General features: G+C 37.0%; 1 protein-coding gene across 1 annotated transcript; it reads left to right on the top strand.

Annotated features, from left to right (window-relative positions):
- The first annotated feature begins 18,334 nt into the window (after positions 1-18,334).
- On the top strand, positions 18,335-19,300 carry LOC123786314 (olfactory receptor 4K2-like). The gene has a single exon (XM_045788555.2). It carries the CDS (start codon positions 18,341-18,343, stop codon positions 19,298-19,300), a length of 960 nt encoding a protein of 319 aa, XP_045644511.1. The 5' UTR covers positions 18,335-18,340.
- The last annotated feature ends 6,015 nt before the right edge of the window (positions 19,301-25,315 follow it).

Here is a 25,315-nt window from a genome sequence, read left to right as displayed (position 1 = left end):
ATCATCAGTTTGTCTCTATAGTTAAGAGTCTGTTTCTTGGTTTGCCTCTCTCTCTTTTTTATTTTCCCTTTGCTCACATGTTTTGATCATTAAATTCCACATACAAGTGAAATAATATGGTATTTGTCTTTCTCTGACTTATTTACCCAAAGAATACAAAAATACGAATTCAAAGGGATACATGCACCCAATGTTTACAGCAGAATTATCTACAATAGCCAAATTATGGAAAAAGTCCAAGTGTCCATCAGCTGATGAATGGATAAAGAAGATGTGGGGTGTGTGTGTGTGTGTGTGTGTGTGTGTGTGTGTGTGTGTGTGGAATATTACTCGGCCATAAAAAAGAATGTAATCTTGCCATCTACAATGACATGGATGTACGTAGAGTGTATTATGCTAAGCAAAATAAGTCTGTTTCACTTAGCATAATACATTCTACGTCCATCCATGTTGTCACGAATGGCAAGATCTTATCCTTCTTTATGGCTGTGTAATATACCATTATATATATATACCACATCTTATTTATACATTCATCTATTGATGGGCACTTGGGTTGATTCCATAACTTGGCTCTTGTAAATAATGCTACAATAAACATAGCAGTGCACATATTTTTCAGATTGGAGTTTCATTTTCTTTGGTTAAATACCCAGTAGTGGAATTACTGGATGATATGGTAATTCTATTTTTAATTTTTTAAGGTACCTCCATAGTGTTTTCCAACAGTGCATGAGGGTTCCTTTTTCTCCACATCTTCACTAAAACTTGTTATTTCTCTTCTTTTTCATTCTAGCCATGTTGCCATGTATGAGGTGATATCAGATTGTGGTTTTGATTTGCGCTTCCCTGGTGATTGGTGATGTTGAGCATCTCTTTATGTGTCTGTTGGCCATCTGTCTTCTTTGGGGAAATGTCTGTTTAAGTCCTCTGCCCATTTTTTTAATTGGATTATTTGGGTTTTTGTTTTTTGTTTTGTTTTGTTTTTGATATTGAGTTGAATAAGTTCTTTATATATCTTAGACAGTAATTCCTTATCAGATATATCATTTGCAAGTATCTTCTCCCATTTAGTAGGTTGCCTTTTTGTTTGGTTGATGGTTTCCTTCACTGTGCAGAAGCTTTTTATTTTGATGTAGTCCCAATAGTTGATGTGTGCTTTTGCTTCCTTTGGTTATGGAGATATATCTAGAAAAACGTTGCTACAGCCAGTGTCAAAAAGATTACTGCCTATGTTCTCTTGTAGGAGTTTTATGGTTTCAAATTTCACATGTAGGTCTTTAATCCATTTTGAGCTTATTTTTGCTTATGGTGTAAGAAAGTGGCCCAGTTTCATTCTTTTGCACATAGCTGTTCAGTTTTCTCATCACCATTTGTTGAAGAGACTATATTTTCTTCATTGTATATTCTTGCCTCCTTTGTCATAGAGTAATTGACCATGTAAGTGTGGCTTTATTTCTGGACTCTCTATCCTGTCCTATTAATCTGTGTGTCTCTTCTCTGGCACTACCATTCTGTTTTGATGACCACTTTGTAGTATATTATCTTGAAATCTGGAATTGGATACCTCCAGCTTTATTCTTCATTTTCAAGACTTCTTTTGCTATTTGGGTTCTTAGGTGGTTTCATACAAATTTTACTTTTATTTGTTCTCATTCTTTGAAAAGTGATGTTGGTATTTGGATAGGGATTGCATGGAGTCTGTGGATTGTATTGGTAGTATGGACATTGTAACAACATTAATTCTTCCAATCCATGAGCATGGTACATCTTTCCACTTTTTTGGCGTTATCTTCAAACTCTTTATCAATGTTTTATAGTTTAGAGTATAGTTCTTCCACTAACTTGATTAAGTTTGTTACTAGAGACTTTATTCCTTTTGGTGCAATTGTAAATAGAATTATTTTCTCAATTTCTCTTTCTGCTACTTTGTTACCAGTGTATAGAAACACAAGCAATTTCTGTGTACTAATCTTGTATACTGCAACTTTACTGAATTAACTTATCAGTTCCAGTACTTTTTGGTGGAGTCTTTAGGGTTTTTTATGTATAGCATCATGTCATCTGCAAATAGTGACAGTTTAACTTCTTCCTACCAATATGGATGGCTTTTCCCCCTGATTGCTGTGGCTAGGACTTCAAGTACTATGTTAAATAAAGTGGTGATAATGGGTATCCTTCTCTTTTCTTCTTCTGGGACCTCTATAATGTGAATGTTTGTTTCTTTGGTGCTGTTCGAGAGATCTCTTAACCTATCCTCATTTTATTTTTAAAAATTCTTCCCTGCTGTTCACCTTGGGTGCTTTCCATTACCTTGTCTTCCAGATCACTGATCTGTATTTCTGCATCCACTAATGTACTGCTGATTCTCTCTAGTGTTTTTATTTCAGTTACTGTGTTCTTCAACTCTGGGTCCTTTTTATATTTTCTATCTTTTTATTGAACGACTCAACTGAGTTCTTCCACTCCAGCCTGGTGAGCATCTTTAAGATCATAACTTTAAACTCTTATTAGGCATATTCTTTATCTGCTTGTCATTTAGTTATTTTTCTGAGTTTTCTTGTTTTTTCTTTTAGGGCTTATTTCTCTGTCTCCCCATTTTGCTTGACTTTCTATGTTTGTTTCTATGGATTAGGTAGAACTGCTGAATCTTTCAGTCTTGAAGGAATTGTCTTATGTATGGTTGTACTGTATGCAGATTGTGTGTGTGGTGTCACTGGATGGCAGGAGCTGTGGCTGGTGTGGGCTGGGTCTGCCCTAGTAGGATGGCCACAGTTGAAGTCGACTTGAGCTGCAGTGGCCCTGAGACTCTGTGGGTGCCCTAGAAGGACAGCAGAAGCTGAAGGAGGTGAAAGCTGAGGGGTCCCAGGGATCTCTATGTACTGTAAGCTCTGGGAAGAGTTAAAGCTTAAGTAGGTGCAGGTTGGTGTTAACAGTACCTGGGCTCACCATGCAGCAGGTGCTCTGGCAGGAAAGCTAAAACTGAAGTGGGTGCCGGCTGGGTGGTTGGCAGGTAGGGGTCTTGGGGTTGTAAGCACAGAGGACACCCTGGCAGGACAGCTAAAGCTGAGGTGGGTACAAGCCAGGGAGTCTTAGGGCTCTATGTGCAGAGGGCACATGAACAGGATAGCTGAAATTGAAGTGGGTATAAGCTAGGGTCCTGGGGTGCTCTGTGCTCTCCATCAGAGCAGCTAGAGCTCAGGCAGTGTGCAGGCTGGGAGGTCCTGGGTCTCTCCATGCAGGTAGCACTATGGCAGGACAGTTGAAGTTGAAGTGGGTGCAAGCCTGGAGACCCCAGAGCTCTCCATGCAGAGGGTGCCCTGGCAGGATTACTAAGCTTGAGTAGACATGGGCTGCTATGGTCCCTGGGCTCTCCACACAGAAGATGCCCCACCAGGGTAGCTGAAAATGAAGTGGGTGCAAGTGGGGGTGTCCCATGCACATAGGGCACCTTGGCAGGACAATGAAACTGAAAGGAGTGTAAACTAAGTTGTTCCAGGACTCTCTACACAAAGATGCCCCAGTGTGTTCCCTGGACTTTTCAAAATGTACCCTAACAGGACAGTGGAAGATGAAGGTGATGTGAACCAGGGTATCCCAGGGTGCTCAGTGCAGGGGCTGCCCTGGTGGGGTGGCTGGAACTGATGGAGGCACAGCTGGGGGTCCGGGGGTACTCTACACAGGGGGCACCTTGGCAGGGCCACTGGAGCCAAAGTGGGCATCATCAGCTGGGAGGTCCTAGAGCATTCTGCAGCAGGGATGCCTCAGCAAGCTGGCTGAAGCTGAAGTGGTGTGGGCATGGACTGTTCTAGGATGCTTTGCCCTGTGTCACCTTTGCCCCTGTGTCACCTTGGTGCAAAGGCTGGAGCTGTGATGAGTGCTGATCAGGGGTGTCAGTGTACTAAACTGTGGCCACCTTGGTGGGACAGTTGGGGCTGGTATGGGCCAGGGGCTCTAGTGCTTGCTAAGTGACTAGGGTACCTAGACCCTGCCCCAGTTCAGATTATTAAGGTAGAGGCAGAGCGTAAACGATGTCTCTCAGGAGCCCCTCTGACTTGCAGAGTTCCAAAAGCCTCCCCCCCCACACTGTTTGGTGGAGTTCTAGGGCCAGGTTTTTTATATGCTAGTTGCTTTTAAACTGTGCTTTTATTCTGTGCCCCTGAGGGTCTAGGGCTAGTGTGGGCTAGGTGACCTGGGGCTGCTGAGGCAGCAGGCCAGTATGGCCTCTAGATCCTGCACTGGCCTGCACTTAGGAGGTGGAGGGAGAATGTAAACCACAGCACTCACCAGATACTCCAACCCTGAGAGAGTTCCAGCAGTGCCTCTGGCCATTTGGCAGAGTTCCAGGGTTGGATCTTTTATAAACTAGTTGTTCTTTCAAATCACGCTTTTTTTCTGTGCCCCAGGGCAGAAGAATCTGTTCACATCCCTCATTATTATCCCTCCCACTGTAGTTCACAGTTTCAGGGATGGGCATTCCCTTCATTACCCTATCTCTGTCTCTCCTGCCATTTTCTTTTGCTGTCCTCTCTTTTGTGCAAAGGCTGTTCAGCAGCCCCCAGTTCTTCTTCAGGAGAAATTGCTCTATAATTAAATGTAAATCTGGTGTGTTTATGTGAGTTCAAGGCCTTCCTACATGGCTATCTTGGACCAGAATCCCCCAAAACTGGTTATTTTCATATGAAAAGGTCATGGAAACTTGTTTTGTTTTGTGTTTTTTTTTTTCTTTTTCTTTGAGTTCTAGCTGTTTGTTGATCTCATCCCTAGCTGATTTTACACTGAGTATAATAATTCTTTGGTGGGCCAGTCATGAATCTATTGCAGATAGCAGAAACTATCCTAATTATTTTATTTTTAAAGATTTTATTTATTTATTTGACAGAGAGACAGCCAGCAAGAGAGGGGACACAAGCAGGGGTGGGGTGGGAGAGGAAGAAGCAGGCTCCCAGCTGAGCAGGGAGCCCAATGCGGGGCTCAATCCCAGGACCCTGGGATCATGCCCTGAGCCGAAAGCAGATGCTTAAGGACTGAGCCACCCAGGCGCCCCTATCTTAGTTATTTTAAACACAGTATTGTTGGGTTTGGCCAGCAAACCCCGAGACAGCAAATGAAAAGATGACTCCAGACACCTTAGTAGGAGAAAGAGAGGGCCTGGGGACCAGACGCTCTAGTGTTGAAAGGTCCTCTGTCTCCGCTTTTATTGTGAGTTTATCGATACACCAAGAGCAAGTGCAAAACAAGAAGGAAATGTGTAGCTTTAATGATTAGGACGATAGTCTATGGGGCAACTGCGTGATGGGGCGAGCAGTGCTAGTGAAGTGCATGTGAGGCAAGGAGATGGTGAAATATGTGAGCAGCACAGCTGCCTGTTTTTCTTCAAAATGTAAACATTTACTCCCTAGATAAGAACCTGGAGCCACAGGAAGAATCTGGCTGCTTTCAGCCAAGAAACTTCAATGGAGGCCCAGGGTTCCGGGCACATCTCCTCTGCTTTTCAATTAGTCTCACCCAGGGAGGCATATGCAAGTCAGATTTTATCTATCCAGACACTGTGAATCCCCACACAGTATGATTTAATATAGAGAATTATGTATTTACAAAACAGCTAAAAGGTCTAGAAAACTATAAGTTCGGCATCCAGAGATGTCTCCTAGAATAACACAGGAGACCCAGGCTGTCAAGCGAGCCATTCCTGCTATAATCTTTGTCCTCCGTTTGAAAAATTCCACCACATTAACCATAGGACTAGGGTCAAGAGAATGATCTAGAGCACTGTGTACCTATCAGATCTCCTCTACCAAAACAGAATCTTCTGCTACTGCCTCTCTGCCCATTAAACTTACCCAAATTTAAGTCACTTATAACTACACTGAATAGGCAGTATCAAAAAAAAATCTGTAACCAAAAATGCAAATAAGTCTATAATTTTTTATATTTTATTTTTAAAAATAATAAGTTAAAATGTTTATGAATATAAATCATGTGCATGGTAAAAATATTCAGGCTATAAAAATATTCTCATTCCTCAAATATCTCCTCCATCTTCACTCCCAGCTTATCATGTTGCTTCCTATTTCACTAAAAAAAGAAGAGAATTCCTCAAGCTCCTACCACTACAACTACCCCTATACCTGCATCTGGGACCATGCTGCCTTTCATCCCTCCTGAAACTGAGTCACCTGATACTGCTCCTACAAAAATCGCCTCCCCCATCTACCCAGCAGAATCCATCCTCTCTTTGCTACTAAAGCCAATTACTCTGGTAATTCTTTTTTCTCTCTTCACCATTAACTTTTTCTTCCCAATTGTTTTTTTTTCTTAGTGTATAACCACATATTTTCATATTAAATAAAACTGTTGGCTTTTCCCCTCTACATATTATCTCATTTCTCCTTTTTACAGCAAAATTCCTCAAAAGTTGTTTCTACGTAGACATTAGTAGACTTTTCCTGTGTAGTATTTAGGTTTACAGAAAAGTTGAGCAGGAATACAGAGTTGCCGTACTCTTTGCCCTCCACTACACATACATCACACACATATGTTCCCCTGCATTAGTGTAGTATATTTGTTACAACTGACGAGCCAATAGTGATATAGTTTTAATAAGGTCCTTAGTTTATATTAGGTTTCGCATTGTGTGTACAACTGTATGGATTTTAACGAATGCTTGACATACATCCACCAATATAGTATCATACAGAGTAGTTTTAATGCCCTAAAAATCCCCTGGGTCTGCCTGTTCATCCCACTAAATTTGTAACTTAATTACAAATTAAAGCAATGAGATACTACTACATACCTACTAGAAGAGCTACAGTGCAGAGAACCTGACAGTACTAAACGCTGCTGATGAAGTGGAATAAGAACACTTATTTATTGCTTGTGGAAACACAAAATTGTACTTTGGAAGTCTTTGGCAATTTCTTACAAAGCTAAACATACTCTTACCTTATGACCTGGCAATCATATTCCTAGGTATTTATGTAACTTATTGGAAAACATGTCCAAACGAAAACATGCTCAGGAATGTTTTTAAGAGTTTCATCTTAAAAGCTAAAGCTGGAAGCAACCACAATGTCCTTTGATGGGTGAGTGGATAAACAGACTGTGGCGCATTCACACAACAGAACATTTTTTGGCAATATTAGGAAATGAGCTATTAAGGCATTTATATATGGATGAATCTTAGATGCATACTGCTAAGTGAAAGAAGCCAGTCTAAAAAGGCTACATACTAAGTAATCTCAAATGTATGAAATTTTGGGAAAGACTGAACTTTAAAGACAGTAAAAAATAAAAAAATCAGTACCTTGCCAAAGGTAGACAGGGATGTGGGGAGGGTTGAATAAGCGAAGCAAAAGGGATATTTTAGCATGTGAAATTTTTCTGTGTAATACTGCAGTGATGGATATATGACACTATGGATTTATCAAAACCCACAGAACTTTAGAGCACAAGAATGAACTTTAATTTAGGCAAATTAAAAAAGAAGGTCATTCAGGAAGTTAAAAGATTCCAGGATGGAACGTAGACTGTGACCACCCAAAATGTAACAAATGTATGAAATGACTTATTTAAGGAGATAGGAGAAAAGGGGCTGAGCTAAGTAACTTTGGAAATTAGTGGAATCTGTAAGACTAACGGCAAAAGGAACTGCACCTAAGCACTATATTCTAGTGACAGAGTTGTCTCCCATGGGGTATGGGTTAACAATTTTGACACTGCTATATATGTATCTACTGGAATTGAATAATTAAGTAAATGGATGATGGTAGCCAAGCTTCTCAATGCTGGAGTGGGAGTTTACAGATTATGTGAAGAGGCTAGAATGATCCATGAGATAATGGATTAAAGCTGAAGACATCAGTATAAATTCATGTTTAGCTCAATATAGATGCAGACTGTTACAGACAGAAGGATTTATAGATATGTGTGTATGTTAAGACTGTTGTACAGGCATATAGTCCCTCACTCTGTTGGCTGAGAGGGCCTAGGGCAATGACAGCCTGTGGCAATAAACACACCTAGTGTTAATCACAATGGTTTCTAATACCATTTTACAAGAAAAAGGACCAGGGCTTCTTAGGTTCTAGTAGTGGTCCAGGAAATATATGAAATGAGTGTTGGATATCTTATAGTACCAATGTTCAAAACAAAGCATAAAAACCCAAAAACCACGCTGTTGGGGAATATGTCAAAGTGACACAGGAACCAACTGAAGGAGCTTCCAACTGAGAAAGCGCAACAATTTTGGAAATAAAATAAACGTAGTAGTGATGGATTATAACCTAAAGTATAAAATAAACATATGAGTCTTACTGCTGCTATAACAAATTCCCACAGACATAGGGGCTTAAAGCAAATAAAATGATCTCTTACAATTCTGGAGATCAGAAGTCCTAAAATCATGGTGTCTACAGAGTTGTGTTCTGAATGCCAGCCCTGCCAACCAACAAAAATCTCTCAGGAGGCAACACAGGGAGAGTTCCCTGCAGTTCAGTATGCAAGCAACTATGACAGAGTGCAGACAGCTAGCCTGACTGCTGACACTGCCCAACTATAAGCCCACAGAGGCCTCAGACCTCTCAACAGCACAGGGACCAAACACTGACCTATGCTCCACAACCAGCAAAGTGGGCCACTGCAGCCAACTGAACTGAAAGCAAACATGGCTCAGTCAAAATGCTAGGATACATGGACCCACACAGGAGACACCCACGGACGGTCTGGTTCTGATGACCAGGTAGCACTGCACTACAGGGCAGGCACCACATGACTTCTTCATAAGGCCACTACATTCAAGATCAGGAGACACAGCTGACCTTCCTAAACAGAGAGTTAGACAAAATAAGGAGACAGGATTATGTCCTAAATGAAAGAACAGAACAAAATCAGAAAAGAGCTTAATGAAATGGAGATAAGGAATATGTCTGATAAAGACTTCAAAGTATGGTAAAAAGATACTCAGTGGACTTGAGAAAAGGAGAATCTCAATGAGACCTTCAACAAAGAGATCACAAATGTAAAAAAGAATCAGTCGGAGATAAAGAACTCAATAACTAAAGGGAATCAGTAGCAGATTAGAGCAGGCAGAAGAAAGGACCAGCAGCCAGGGTAATGAAAGCAATCAAACTAAAAAGAAGAAAGAATAAAAATGAGAATAGGTTAATGAGACTCAGTGACATCATCAAGCATACTATCATTCACATTATAAGGATCCCAGGAAACATACTGGAAGAAGTAACAGCTGAATAGTTCTCTAATCTAGTGAAGGAGACAGACCTCAGATTCAGGAGGCACAGAGAGCTCCCAACAAAATCAACCCAAGAAGGTCTACACCAAGACACAGAATAATTAAAATGGCAAGAAGTAAAGTGGTAAAGAATTTTAAAGAGAAAAGAGAACAGTTACATACCAGGGAAACTCTGTAAGGCTTCAACTGATTTTTCACCAGAAACTTTGGAGGCCAGAAGGGAATGACATCAGATATCCAAAGTGCTAAAAGGAAAAATAAACCTACAGTGCCAAGAACACTCCACCCAGGAAAGCTATCATTCAGAAAAGAAGGAGAGAGAAAGAGTTTCCCAGATAAAGAAAAGTTAAAGGAGTTCATCACTACTCAAGCAGCCTTACAAGAAAGGTTAAGGACAATTCTTTGAGTGGAAAGGAAAGTTCACAACTAGCAGTTAAAAAAAAGAAAAAAAAACAGAAAAATAATTCACAAGTAAATGCAAACACAGAATAAAGGTAGTAGATTAATCACATATAAAATCAGTAAGGAGGTTAAAACACAAAAGCAGTAAAAATCAGTTATATTGACCAAAATCATGAAAGGATGGAAAAAACTACATCATATATGTAAATGGAGGTGGGGAGTTAAATTTCAGTATTTTTAGAATGTGACCATCAACTTAATATAGATGGCTGTAGGCCTAAGATGATATATATGAACCTAGCAGTAATCACAAATCAAAACCTGTCACAGACATACACCCAAAAAAGAGAATGAAATCCAAGCATAATAATAAAGCCATCAAACCACAAGGTAAGAGAATGAGAGAAGAAGCAGAGAACAATGACGAAAACAACCAGAAAACAAGTAACAAGGGCTTATGGCAATAAGTACATACCTATCAATAATTACCTCAAATGTAAATGAACTAAATGCTGCATCAAAAGACAAAGGGTGACAGAATGGATAAAAAAGCATGCTGCCTACAAGAGACTCACTAAAGACACATGCAGATTGAAAGTAAGGGGATGAGGGATGGCACCTGAAGTAATGAGCACTGGGTATTGCATGCAAGTGATGGATCACTAAATTGAACCACTGAAACTAATAATATGTTAAACTGATTTTAAATTTAAAAAATTTTTAAAAAGTAAATGGATGGAAAAACATTTATCATGCAATTGGAAGTGAAAAGAAAGCTGAGGTAGCAACACTTGTAACCAACGAAATACACTTTAAAGCAAAGACTGTAGTGGGAGACAAAGGACACGGAGACAATAGACAAAGAGAAAAAGGAAACATTCCAACAAGAGGGTAGAAAAATTATAAATATCTATGCATCCCACATGGGAGCACCTAAATACGTAAAGCAACTATTAACAGAGATAAAGGGAGAAACTGATACTAATACAATAGTAGGGGACTTGAACACCTTACTTACATCAATTCGATAGATCATTGAGACAGAAGGAAACAGGGAAACAGGAACAGGACCAACAAGGAAACAGGTCTATCTGGTCTTGTGTCACCCAAAGCCAAACAGACATATACAGATCATTCCATCCCCAAACAGCAGAATGCACCTTCCTTCCAGTGCACATGGAATATTCTCCAAGATATAACACATGTTAGCCCACAAAACAAGGCTCCATAAATTAAAGAAGATTGAAATAATAAAATACATCTTTTCTGACCACAGTGGTAAGAAACTAGAAATCAGTTACAAGGAAACATCTGGAAACAAACCAAATAAATATAAGCTAAATAATATACATCTAAATGATGAATGGGTCATCCCAAGAATCAAAGAGGAAATTAAAAAAAAAACACAGGGAGACAAATCAAAATGAAAACACAACCATCTAAATTCTCTGGAATGTGGCAAAAGCTGCGCTAAGACACAAGTTACAGCAATACAGGCCTATCTCAAGAAACAGAAAAAAATCTCAAGCAACCTAACCTTACACCTAAAGGACCTAGAAAGAGAAGAGTAAACAAAGGCAAAGGCCAATAGGAGGAGGGAAATAATAATGATTAGAGCAGAAATACCAAAAATACCAAAACCAAAGACACTACAAAAAAACCAAAAAGCCAAAACAAAAATATAATAACCCTGCTGGCTAATATCTCTGATGAACATAGATGCAGAAATCCTCAACAAAATATTAGCAACCTGAATCAACAATATATCAAAAAATCATTCAGCAGGATCAAGAGGGATTTATTCCCAGGATGCAAGTGTGGTTCAACAGTTACAAATCAATCAACATGATACATTTCATTAACAAGAGAAAAGATAAAAATCATATGATCATTTTAATAGACACAGAAAAAACACTGACAAAGTACAATATCCATTCATGATAAAAACCCTTGAAAAAGCAGGTTTACAGGAACATAACTCAACATAATAAAGGCCATAATGAAAAAGCCACAACTAACCATCATAATCAATGGTGAGAAACTGAGAGCTTTTCCTCTAAGACAAGGAACAAGACAAGAATGTCTACTCTTACTAATTGTATCCAATTTATCTTAGAAATCCTAGATGCAGCAATCAGATAAGAAACAAAAGGCATCCAGATTGGTAAGGAAGAAGTAAAGCTGTCATTATTTGCAGATGATTTAGTAGTATATAGAGAAAAATGTAAAGACTCTACCAAAAAGTACTAAGACTAAAATTCAGCAAATTCACAGGATACAAAATTAATATAGAGAAATCTGTAACATTTCTATACACTAATAAGTACCAGAAAGAGACATTAAGAAAACAATCCCACTTACAATTGCACCAAAAAGAATAAAATACTTAGAAATAAGCCTAACCAAGGAGGTGAAAGACCTGTACTCCAAAAACTATAGAACACTGATGAAGGAAACTGAAAACACAAACAAATGGAAAGATATTCCATGGTCATGGGTTGGAAAAATGAATATTATTAAAATATTCATACTCCCCAAAGCAGTCTATAGATGCAATGCAATCTCTATCAAAATACCAATAGCATTTTTCAAAGAACTAGAACAAAAACACTAAAATTTGTATGGAACCACAAAGGACCTGGAATAGCCAAAGCAGTCTTAAGAAAGAATAACAAAGCTACAGGTATTACAATCCCAGACTTCAATATATACTACAAAGTGGTAGTAATCAAAACAGTATGGTACTTGTTAGGTAGGAAGCTAGGCATGAGCAACAGAGGATGGACCACAGATGTCCTGACCGAGAGCCCCCATTCCACCCATCTAGCAGTCGGTTTGCAGTTACAACATCCCAGCAGAAAAGGAGTTAAATTTGTTGTGCTTACTGCACTTGGGCAGAAAGCAGCCTCCTGTCCTTATTTGACCTGCCTCTAGAATAGAAATAATGTGGTTTCCTACCCTGTGCAGTTATTTTGAATACATCTTGGGAAAGGATAGGCATAGTCGGCTATTATATAATCCCCTCCTGTCACTCAAATGTTGCGACCCTAGGATGCACCCAAAAGAAAAACATTGATCTTAACTCACACCCCAGAGTTTGCAGGGACTTTGTCTCTCCTGATTGGCCTGCTCCTCCCGTGGAGTGTACTTTAATAAAACTTGCTCTGCTTTACTTTAGTTCCATTGTACTTTCGTTTCTTTGCTGTGGCAGTGAAAAGAACCAAGACTTCTTTCCTTTTCTATCTAACTCTTGGTAATCGTACTCACGAAAATAGACACAAAGACCAATGGAAGAAAATAGCACAGAAATAAATCCACACTTACATGGTCAATTTATGACAAAGGAAGCAAGAATATCCAACGGGGAAAAGACAGTCTCTTCAACAAATGGTCCTGGGAAAACTGAACAGCTACATGCAAAAGAACGAAACTGGACCACTTCCTTAGACCATACACAAACTAAACTCAAAATGGATTAAAGACCTACATGTGAGACCTCAAACTATAAAACCAGAAGAAATCCTAAGTCGCAATTTCTTTTATATCTGCCAGAGAAACATTTTCCTAGATATGTCTTCTCAGGCAAGTGCAACAAAAGCAAAAATAAACCATTGGGACTGTATCAAAATAAAAAGCTTTTGCACAGTGAAGGAAACCATGAACAACAACAACAAAACGCTGAATAGGAGAAGATATTTTCAAATGATGTATCTGATAAGGGGTTAACATCCAAAATATAAAAGGAACTTACACAATTTAATACCAAAAAACCCCAAATGCTCTGATTAAGTAATGGGCAGAGAACCTGATTAGACATTTTTCCAAAGATATACAGGTGGCCAACAGACACATGAAAAGATGCTCAACACCTCTAAACATCAGGGAAATGCAAATCAAAACCTCAGTGAGGTATCAGCTCACACCTGTCAGAATGGCTACTATCAAAAACACAAGAAACAACAAGTACTGGCGAGGATGTGCAGAAAGGGGAACCCTCATGCATTGTTGGTGGGAATAAAAAGGTGTAGTCACTGTAGATATCAGGATGGAGGTTCCTCAAAAAATTAAAAATAGAAACTCCATATAATCCCGTAATTTCCTTATTGGGTATTTACCAAAAAAACCAAAAATACTAATTTAAAAAGACATATGCATCCCTATGTTTACTGCAGCATTATTTACAATAGCTAAGATATGGAAGCTACCTAAGTGTCCACAGATGGATAACTCAATAAAAAAGTGGTATATATATTGGTATATATAATTGGTATATATTTTACATACATACATATGTATATTTTACATATATATATTTACATATATATATTATATGTAATATATATATGATGGAATATTCAGCCATAAAAAAGAACAAAATCTTCCATTAGCAATGACATGGATGCAGCTAGAGAGTATTATGCCAAGTGAAATAAGTCAGAGAAAGACAAATACCATATGATTTCACTCATTGTGGAACTAAAGAAATAAACAGAAAAAAAGAGACAAACAAAAAAACAGAATCTTAAATACAGAGAAAAACTGGTGGTTGCCAGAGGGGAGGTGAGTAGGGGAATGGGTGAAATAGAGAAAGGGGATTAAGAGGTACAAATTTTCAGTACAAAATAAAGTCATAGAGATAAAAGTACAGCATAGGGAATATAGTTAATAAGGTCGTAATATGTTGTGTGGCTGATGGTGACTATACCATTGTGAGCACTGAGTATGTATAAAATTATTCAATCTTTATGCACACCTGAAACTAATATGCTGTATGTTAGTTACACTTTAATTAAAAATTTTCCTTGTTGAGCAATATTGTGTTTTTCCTTCCAATAACAGCATGTATTTCAATTTGTTTTTTTTTCCTTTTGCAGAGTATTACAGCTTGTCACACAGATCCAACACATTTCAGATTAAGATTATTCCTATTTATGTATTCTGTTCCTTATCTGAAAAGGCTCTTTTTTTTTTACTATATATTTTAGCAGTTAATGTTGGTTTATCATGGTTTTATTTGCTTCTTTTGTAACAAAATTATCTAGTTTTGCTTTCTAAAATTCTACTTTATACATTATCTTAAAGTAAAATTGATTTTGGTTTCTCTTGGTATTGCAGTGCTATGAATTTTAATGCATGTATCGATTTGTGTAAAGACCACCACAACCAAGATACAGAACAGCTGCATAATGTCCCCAAACTCTTTCATAACTCTCTTTCTGAATTATCTTTTATTTCTATTATTTTTTGTTTTTGTTAATCTCTTGCCTTTCCAGGATAACTCCAGTAGTCTGTATACACTTACCTTTTGTTTTAAAGTGGGCAAATATTTAAAATTTACTGAACTTTTGCAACTGCTTTTGTGTTGGTTGGCCCTTTTTTCCCCTTTATTTCCTTTCTTTCTCTTTACAGATGAAAAATTTTAAAAATCTTCAAAACAAACTTGCTTTTTTTTTTTTTTTATTTCAAAGCCTGTAAGAAATATGGTCAGCTAGGGAAGATTTTCTTGGGCTCTACTGCTAGTCTTGTGAGGAATGTAGGATAGGTATCATACTTGTGAAGAGTTCAAATTACTGAGAAATTTGAGAAGAAATTTGTGTTTGGAGAGCAATCCACAGATGAATGACTGGCCTTCAAATAAATATGGTAAGACCCTCAGTGATGGTTTCAGGTTGAGAATCTACATTTAGTATCTTCTTGAATTATGTGTCATGGACATTTCCAAATATAATGTTAATTAGAATCACCCCTGCTAGTTATTCCATATTTTATTCACCACTTTCTCTCTGTCAGATATTGTGCTAAATGCTTTACATTTCTTTGTATAATGTAATTCATACACCATTCCTCTAGGGTACTTGCAAGTACCTGTCTTTACTTCTTTCTGTACTTTGGGCTTTCCAGCTTCTCCTTCCCCAGATTTCACCTGCTGGTACCTACCAACCTGTACTACAACCTGGAGTGTCCTGTCAAAACTTTAATGCATGATTATTCCATTATACGATTCTTCCGGTAAGCACGATTTCTTTTGGTGACAAAGTACCTAAGCCTACAAGAGTAATTTTCCAACTTTGAGACATTGAACCCTGGGGCATAAAGGTGGGAATACTTCCACGTTCAAAGGAACAATTTTTTGCTACTTAAATGCTCCTTCAGACTGCTCAAAGGTGTCCTTCTCCTAGGCCAGTCCCAGTTGTGCTCTTTCTCTAAGGAACACTGCAGCATCATAAATGTGTATCCTCACTTTAAATAGCAAAGACATGCTCCACAATTCTTGCAACTTTGGGAAAAGTCAGAGGAACATTTTAATAACTCCCACTGCAAGTAGACAGGAGTATCCAATCCCTCAGCTCCTAAAGGCCGCTGCTTTCTAGAGGCTCTTATACCAGGACTGGGAAAACATATATCCATGCTCTAGGCTTCTGACGCTTACTAAGGACCATGGTGATTTCAAAAGGCTTCTGAAGCTTGAAGGATGTAGTGTTTTTGATTCCTGATGTATAGCTGGTAGGTTAAAAGCTGGAAATAATATGAAGGATCTTGAGAAGCAGTCATGGTTTGTGTTTGTCAGGTGGCAAAGAAAATTCATTTAATAATTCTATAGAGCAAATATAATGAAGGGGTAGTAAGGAAAAATATATATAACTTGAAGACATAAAGATGGATGATTTCATTAAATAGGTATTAGAGATGCCTTTCAGGAAATGAAAGGAGAAAAAACCTGGCAACTGTTTATTCACTTATAAATGAATACACAATATATTATCATATATACATATATGTGTGTATATACATATATAAATTAGGTATAATAGTTTGCATTCTCATTACTAATTACATTAAGTTAGGAAAATAGAACAAGTATTCAAATGAGTGAGGCTGAGATTTTTGATACATCAAGGTACTCATAATTTTCATTTGGAAAGAAGTAATTTAACTTCAAAAAGATGAAATGATTTTATAAGCACATATCTTCTTCTAAATCCCTGAATTTAAACTAGATTTGAATATGTTTACTGCAATTATTATAATTATTAGTGAAATAAAACAAGCTGATTACTTTTGAGCAGTATTCTTTTTTTTTTTTTAAGATTTTATTTATTTATTTGACAGAGATAGAGACAGCCAGCGAGAGAGGGAATACAAGCAGGGGGAGTAGGAGAGGAAGAAGCAGGCGCACAGCGGAGGAGCCTGATGCGGGGCTCGATCCCACAATGCCGGGATCACGCCCCGAGCTGAAGGCAGACACTCAACCACTGTGCCACCCAGGCGCCCCTTGAGCAGTATTCTTAAATTTGGATTTTGAAACCTAGAGAGTTCTTGAATGTTGTCCAGGAGATATAAGGGCTTTATGCAAGCTATCTAATTTAATGCTCTCAGGTAAAGACATCAAATCTTACAGAGGCTACTCAGGTATGATCAAAGTCACAAAGCAGGTTAAGGACACCTTAACCCTTTTAACTACTTTGCCACAGTTCAGTTGTCAGATTTCTAGAATATTGTTCTCTGATAAATCTTACAAATATTTATTAATATTGACAGAACAATTTGAATATGTGCAAATAAGTGAGGATGAAGCCAAACTTTTCTCTAATGGGAAAACAGGAGGTTACTTTGATGAAAAACATCATAGAAGGTATTTGTAGCACTTGCAATGTGCTGCAAATAAAAAACTCAATTTTGAAAAATGAGTCTGAGTCCTTGAACTGTCTTTTTCTTCCCCCAGTGGCTCCTGTGTCACTTTGAAATACTACCACCTAAGTGGGTTTTTTGCTTGTCTTGTTTTAAGCACCTTATATTCTGGTATTACAAGATGCCCAACACTCATCTTGTATATTTCTGGCTCAGTCCTCGAATCTATTTTTCTTTTTAGTCTAAAAAAGCAGCTTTGTTGGAATAGCATGAGATGTAAAGGAGGGATATTCTCTCTTTTTTAAGCGTTTCTTTGAGATCATAAAATAAAATCGAGAATAACTCATGTTTCAGGTAAACCTTTTAGTTATCAATAGTTTTATGGAATTAAGAAATTATTTATATATTACATATTAAAAATAATACTTATCAATAGTGACAAAACAATTTGAAAATTTGCAAGTGAAGTGAGAATAGAACTGGATTTTTCTGTAGCTGAGAAAACAGGAGACCACTAAAAGAATCATTTATTACCCTCATAGGATACTTAATGGGTCTTTTGAAATTGTTATGTTAAACTATTAGTTACATCCAGCATTCAATGATGGATTTGACATAATTATATTTTTATTGTTGTTGTTTAACAGAAAGTTTGGAGATTTCAATCCTCATTTAAACTTTTACATAACTGACTTATTAAGTAGAGCACACTAATTTAGGGTAATCTCACTCTATAAATATGGATTATGTAACTCCTTAGTATTCAGAATGGGAATATTATTGTGTGGGTATATGATAAGTATAACCCAAAATGTACCGATGTTGGTCAAAACCAAGAAGCTGTCCATTCGAAGTGCTATCTGATGGCAATTGTTAACTTTGTTCCAAAGGGAAAAATCTTTACTGAGATAGTTATTAGTAGGCTTTAAGGTAATCAATGTTCTGGTGAATTACTAATTGATATAATAACTCCTTCATATGTAATCGTAAAAGTGTCACATTTTCTAACTATGTCATTTTGTCTTATTTTGTCATGACAGAGCAGTCTGCAGATCAATGGAGGGGTTCAACCATTCTAGAGTGTCTGAATTTGTATTACTTGGACTTACTGATTCTCCTGAGCTCCAGACTTTTTTCTTTGTGATGTTTTCTGTTCTCTATTTGATAACTATGTTGGGCAATGGCCTGATTTTGCTCACAGTTCTATCCACCCCACACCTCCACTCCCCCATGTATTTCCTACTCAGCAACCTGTCTCTCATTGACATGTGCCTGTCCTCCTTTGCCACTCCAAAGATGATCATGGACTTCTTTGCTGAGCGTAAGACCATCTCCTTTGAGGGCTGCATTTCTCAGATCTTCTTTTTGCACCTCTTTACTGGGACTGAGATTGTGCTGCTGATCTCCATGTCTTTTGACAGGTACATTGCCATATGCAAACCTCTCCATTATTCAACAATTATGAGCCAAAGAGTATGTGCTGGGCTTGTGGTAACCTCTTGGACAGTGGGCTTCCTGCATACAATGAGCCAGTTAGCTTTTACCCTCTATTTACCCTTCTGTGGTCCCAATGTTGTAGACAGTTTCTTCTGTGACCTTCCTTTGGTCATCCAGCTGGCTTGTATAGATATGTATGTTCTTGGAATCTTCATGATCTCAACCAGTGGTGTGATTGGTCTTATAAGTTTTCTGCTTTTGCTCACCTCCTATGTCATTGTGCTTGTCACAATCAAGGACCACTCCTCTACAGGAACATCTAAGGCTTTGTCTACCTGCACTGCACATTTCATGGTTGTGTTAATGTTCTTTGGGCCCTGCATCTTTATCTATGTGTGGCCTTTCACCAACTTCCTGGTAGACAAAGTTCTGTCTGTTTTCTATACCATCTTCACCCCCTTTCTGAATCCACTTATCTATACCTTGAGAAATCAGGAAGTGAAGACAGCTGTGAAGAAGAAACTAAGTAATCAAAACTTAAACCTTGGGAAAACTACTCCAAGATACCCAGTGCAATGAATCTCCTGTCTGAGATTTACATCATCAGTTTTCTCCTTATAGCAAAAGATAATTAAACTTAGATCTTCATTTCAAGTCCTTTAGTCTAAATTCACAAAAATAAGAAGCCAGGGTTGAGAGATGTGAAATATCTTGCCTAGAAGTTAGTGAGATGTTTGCAAGCCTTTTGAGATTATGGATACATTTGAAAATCTGTTGAAATCTATAGGCTATTTTCATAGAAAAATGCAGATATCATCAAAACGTAAATTCAGGGCTTCATACATCCCTAAGTCCTATCAACATACCTCAGTCAACTTAGAGAAGCCTGAGAAAAATTACTATTCTCTTGTCTTCTAACCCAGAACATTCCCACTCAGTGGCAGCCTTGTGGCACTCTGATGGTGTCCACTTGCAGAACTTTGATTAAGAGTATTGGGCATACCAAGGTTTTTTTCATACATTGGGGATATTTTTGTGGGGAAATTCATATCATGAAGAGTTTCTTCTGAATAAAGCTGAACAATCCTGATTTATTACAACCAACTCCTTGAGTTCTGAGTCAGCTTTAAACAAAACAGAATAGTTTGGAGGATGTGAAATTTAACAATATGTTTTTTAAAGAAGTATACTGATCACTACCACACTTGATATTTAATATAGCAAATAACTGATTAAATGGCCATTTGTGAAGTTTAAAATGTAGAAAGTGAACCACTGAAGTCTGATTAACTTTTTAAACCTGACTGAATATTAGAGATATGATGAATTCATTTAATATCAAGACTAAATGTTTGGAAAATTAACTACTTCATTCATGACAAGTCTGTCATTTCCAAAATATTATTAGTCTTAGTATGAGTTTTGTTTCTCATTTTCAATATAATGTAGCCTATAAGAAAAAAAGATGAAACTAATTTAAAAAGCATATAGCACAATTCTCCCTATTCTGGTTTATTGTTGATTGTGTTAAAGAGATTTTTTATTACAAGGTAGTCTTTGGAAATCAGCTGACCAAATCACTTCCCTAACAGCTGATGAAGAAGCTAAGATGCAGAGAATTCATAGAGCTGGTTCAAGACTGAATCACTGTAAGGGGCAAAGATCATTTCTCTGAATATACACAGACCTCAGAATTAAATTTTGGATCTGTCATTTCATAGTTGGGCTATCCTAGGATAGTCACTTTATATCTCTAGCCTTTTTAATTTTTATTGTGAAGATAATAGATTGTTTGTTGTGATGATTTTATGGGAAGTGGACAGAATAGACTCTAAAAATGTCATTTTCTTTACCTTTCCCACCTGCACAGACTCTGACTGAAAATGCATCTTATTTGTAAGTAGTATGCTTTTAAAGAATAACTGCATTCCGGTGAAACCAGAAGCTTATAAAATTTGATATTCTAGTTTTAGGATGTCTCTTTGACTGTGGCTTCTTAAGACATATGGCAGAAAAACAAAAGAACACTTTCTATTTTTCCATTGCTGACACGGAGGGTAGTTGGAAAAAATTAGATTAGATTGCCAGATACTTTGATTTTTATGAATAACAGTATACTGATAGGCTGTATCTCTTTGAACTGACTAAAGTATGTGAAAATAGTTTAAGAAGCAATCTGTTATGATGGATTTAGACAGTTTGGCATTAATGGTATTAATAGTTTCTGACATTTATTCTGTATCTCTAAGGTTTCAGCATGCTTCAACAAATCTCCAAGCCAAATACTTAATATCTGAAGTTAAATAATGTGGCAGAAGTTTATGAAGAAATGTAGAGTTGGAGTTAGGTATAAAACCATATTCTATTTTAAAATACTAGTTCATTTTTAGCCAAATCATAAACTCTTCCTTCTTGCCTCAAAGTCAATCAGACAAATGACAAAAAGTGAAGGTAAAAATGTCCTTTTGTCTCAAGTCCATTCTTCAATAAAAACTATCATCTTCGTTTTAATTTTTTAAATTTAATTTAATTTTAGATTTTATTTAAATTCAAGTTAATTAACATATAGTGAATTATCAGTTTCAGGGGTAGAATTTAGTGATTCACCAGTTGCATATAATACCCAGTGCTCATTACATCACGTGTCTCCTTAATGCCCATTACTCAATTACCTCATTACCCCACCACCTCCCCTCCGGCAACCCTCAGTTTGTTTCTTATAGTTAAGAGTCACTTATGGTTTGTCTCTCTCTCTGTTTTATCTTATTTTTCCTTCCCTTCTCCTGTGTTCATCAGTTTTGTTTCCTATATTCCACATGAGTGAAATCATATGGTATTTGTCTTTCTCTGCCTTATTGCACTTAGCATAATATACTCTAGTTCCACCCACCTTGTTGCAAATGGCAAGATTTCATTTTTTGATGGCTGAATAGTATTCCATTGTATATATATATATACCACATCTTCTTTATCCATTCATCTGTCAGTGGACATCTGGGCTCTTTCCAAATTCTGGCTATTGTGGACACTGCTGCTATAATGATTGGGATACATAAGCCCTTCTGAATCACTGTTTGTATCCTCTGTATAAATACCTAGTAGTGCAATTGCTGGGCCATAGGGTAGTTCTGTTTTTAGCTTTTTGAGGAATCTCCACATCTTTGTTTTAAATATAAACCCTGCTTCTGATAAGTCTTTAGTTCAATAACTACTCATTGAGAACCTACTCCGTTTAAGGTCTTTCCTGGGTGCTTGTGATACATTAATGTACAAGATCTGTTTCTCTGTTTTTAAGAAACATATATCTAGCAATTAGATGGGACCAGTCTGTTATAGGTGAAATTCCAATCTCACCACTTTCTTGTTGTACAACTTTGAGCATGTATTCTTAATGTTTCTGAGACTCTGTTTTTTCACCTATAAAATGTAGACTAGGAATATTGTAAAAAATTAAACAAAAAGACATGTAACATAATTAACAGTGCTTGGCACTCATTAAAGGTTTAATGAATGCTAACTAATAATATCATTGTTATTATTGCCATTGTGTTAGACATGCATAAATGACAGGGTAAATGGAATAGAAATAGATATGCTTACTTGAACTTCAAGAACATGGTTGTAAGACTATAATAGGATGTTCCAATTTACCTAATATTAACTAATGTTAAAATATTGGATTTGTGCCAATTATTAATCTTTGGTGCATTGATGTAGTTAATGTCCTTTATAGGTCTGTGTTTTTCGAAGGAAGTATTATATTTTATGGACTCTGAGAAACAAACTGAGGGCTTCAGAGGGGAGGAGGGTGGGGGAATGGGATAGACTGGTGATGGGTAGTAAGGAGGGCACGTATTGCATGGTGCACTGGGTGTTATACGCAACTAATGAATCATCGAACTTTACATCAGAAACCAGGGGTGTACTGTATGGTGACTAACATAATAAAAAAATATGATTATAATAAAAAAAAGAAATTTCTTAATCATTTTAAGTTGAAATATATACCATGATGGCATGAAAGGGGAAAATAATTAATAAATGTTCTACAGGTCAGTGTCTTGTTTTATCACAATGTTTTTAAGTAAAGTTTATATGATTCAAAAGTGATAAAATATTGTTCACATATTTTGTCTCCCTTTATCTTTTACCCATTCAAAAGATAGTAGTGAAATGTTTAAAATTCTTATATAACTAGATTTATCATAAATATTAACTGAGAAATGAATGGTGACAATTACCTATTCACTTTAGCACATTAATAAAGTTACAACTACAGGCGGAAAGATTTTGCCCACATTTATGAAAATATAAGGGAATAGTTTATTTGGAGACATGGTAGAAGTATTGTTTAAGAAACTATAAAATTGGAACTGTGAAGCATCAAGTCAGACTGGCTAGAATAAATCTGAAGCTGTAGGATAAATACCTAATTTCCACCAGGGCATTTACGTGGTAAAGCCAATTCCTGGGGAATCGATTAAACCCCAAACGGTCCACATAGCACAGTTTGATAACTATATTTCAATGTAATTGGTTTTCCTTACAGTGCTATGTATTTTAGTTTATGCGTTTGCAGTATTATTCTAATGAGGAGGCTTTGAGCTTGACTGAAGCTCAGAGGGGTCTGCAGTACACACGAGACTAAAAAAACTCTTGGAGTGGGGGCTGTATCACCAGTGAAGCCTGGTTGTCTGATTGGAACCCAAGCTCTATACCACTTACTAGGTTTCTGGTTTGGGGCAAGTTTGTCAACTTCTATCCCGGTGTTCTCATCATTCTTTAGCAGAGTTTGCAAGTCAACAGCCTGTATTCCCAACATGTTTTTGTCTTTCCTCAAAGGTTTATAAAGAAATCAAACTAATTTAATAAAATTAGATAACGGAAGATTTCATAAGAAAACAGAGCTTCATAGATTTTCTTTAAAAATGAAAGAAAAACAAACCTGCCAACATTAGGCCAGAATTCTAAGCTGTAAATGAGTTTTTAGACTGGGCTAACACCAGAGATCTTATCTGTTTTGTCTTGCACTAGGTAATATGCACTTTTTATAGCCTTCTCAGGTGATCTGACAAAAGCCTTGTCTTACTTATTTTTTCTACGGTGGATCACAGGGTACTAAACATATAGTTTGCACTTGAAGACTACATTGGAGCTACAGAAGAAAAGTTATCCTGGTCTTCTTATCTCTTTACAACTTTCCTATATAATCCTGAATTTGCTTACTTAACCAGAACACTGAATCTTAGGTTATAAGGTGAGGTGACTTGGAACTGTTAGCCCAGCAATTTCTGGAACTAGGGTTCCCTTTTACCTCTTCTCTTCTTTTCCCATCACCTTGCATCTTAAAGCTATGCCCCAGAATCTCTTCTCCTCTCATACCCTGAAACAATCTTACTGGCTTATTGGTGTCAGTTCTGAATGGCATTTTGGTGTGTTTTCACTGGGGGGATGACATGCAAGTTGGTGGAAACCTTTACATTAAGGTGACAGAGAATACCTGGAGGGGAGCAGGAAGGATTATAGAAGAGACCTGGACATCCCCAGTGAGGCATATACAGCTCAGCACTTGTCTCTCCAAGGGTGAAATATTCTGATTTAATGCTGATTTTAACATTGCTGATTTTATTATTGATGAAGATGATGTATGTATTTATTCTCAGATATTTATTACTAAAAGCTTAAAATGTGACAGGCTTCATTCTATGTATCACAAAAAAATACTAATGTGGCTAGGGAATATACAATAACAAATTCTTACAGTGTATAGTAGGACATGAATCATCTGACTCTTGCTTACCTCCTTATTTTACATTCCTTTCCCCCTTAAACATTAATTTTACTCTTCCTCCCATGTGCTACACTCCATTCTTTTGAGGGCTTTAGACATGCTATTTTATCTGCTTAATTGTTACAACAACACTACAAAGTGTGTGTCAGGGGGTAAAAGTATAGTTTTTGTACGCAATTAAAGTTAAGCTGTAATCAGTCCAAAACAGACAGTTATAACAAGAAGTTTTTTTGCAAGCCTCACGGTAACCACAAAGAATAAAATCTGTAGCAATACAAGAAAAGATAAAGAGAAAAGAATCAAAACATACCATTACAAAGAACCAACACATCGAAAGTAAAGATGAGGAGAAGAGGAAAAAAAGGAACTACAAAACAGAAAACAACAAAACAACTATAGTAAGTCCTTATCTAAAAATAATTACTTTAAATGTAAATAGATTAAACTCACCAAACAAAAGACATAGGGTCACCGAAGGGATAAAAAGCAAGATCCAACTATATGCTGTCTATAAGGTATCTGCTTTAGATTTAAGGACACACACAGGCTCAAAGTGAAGGGATGGAAAAATATATTTCATTCAAATGATAACCAAAGGAGAGGAGGAGTATACTTATATTGAAAAAAAATAGATTTTAAGTCAAAAACTGTCACAAGAGCAAAGAAGGTCATTATGTAATGCTAACGGGTCAATTCAACAGGAAGATGTAACAATTAGAAATATATATGCACATGAGAACACCTAAATATATAAAGCTAACATTGACATATCTGAAGGGAGAAACAGCAACACAATAAAGTAG

This window comes from Ursus americanus, chromosome 4 (assembly GCF_024610735.1).
Source record: "Ursus americanus isolate L20-20 chromosome 4, mUrsAme1.1.p, whole genome shotgun sequence".
Classification (NCBI taxonomy): Eukaryota; Metazoa; Chordata; class Mammalia; order Carnivora; family Ursidae; genus Ursus; species Ursus americanus.
This window is presented reverse-complemented; position numbering and strand designations above follow the sequence as displayed.

What these genes read in the sequence shown, in the direction of transcription:
- LOC123786314 (XM_045788555.2), top strand. Translation starts at nt 18,341, where the DNA reads ATGGAGGGGTTCAACCATTCTAGAGTGTCTGAATTTGTATTACTTGGA.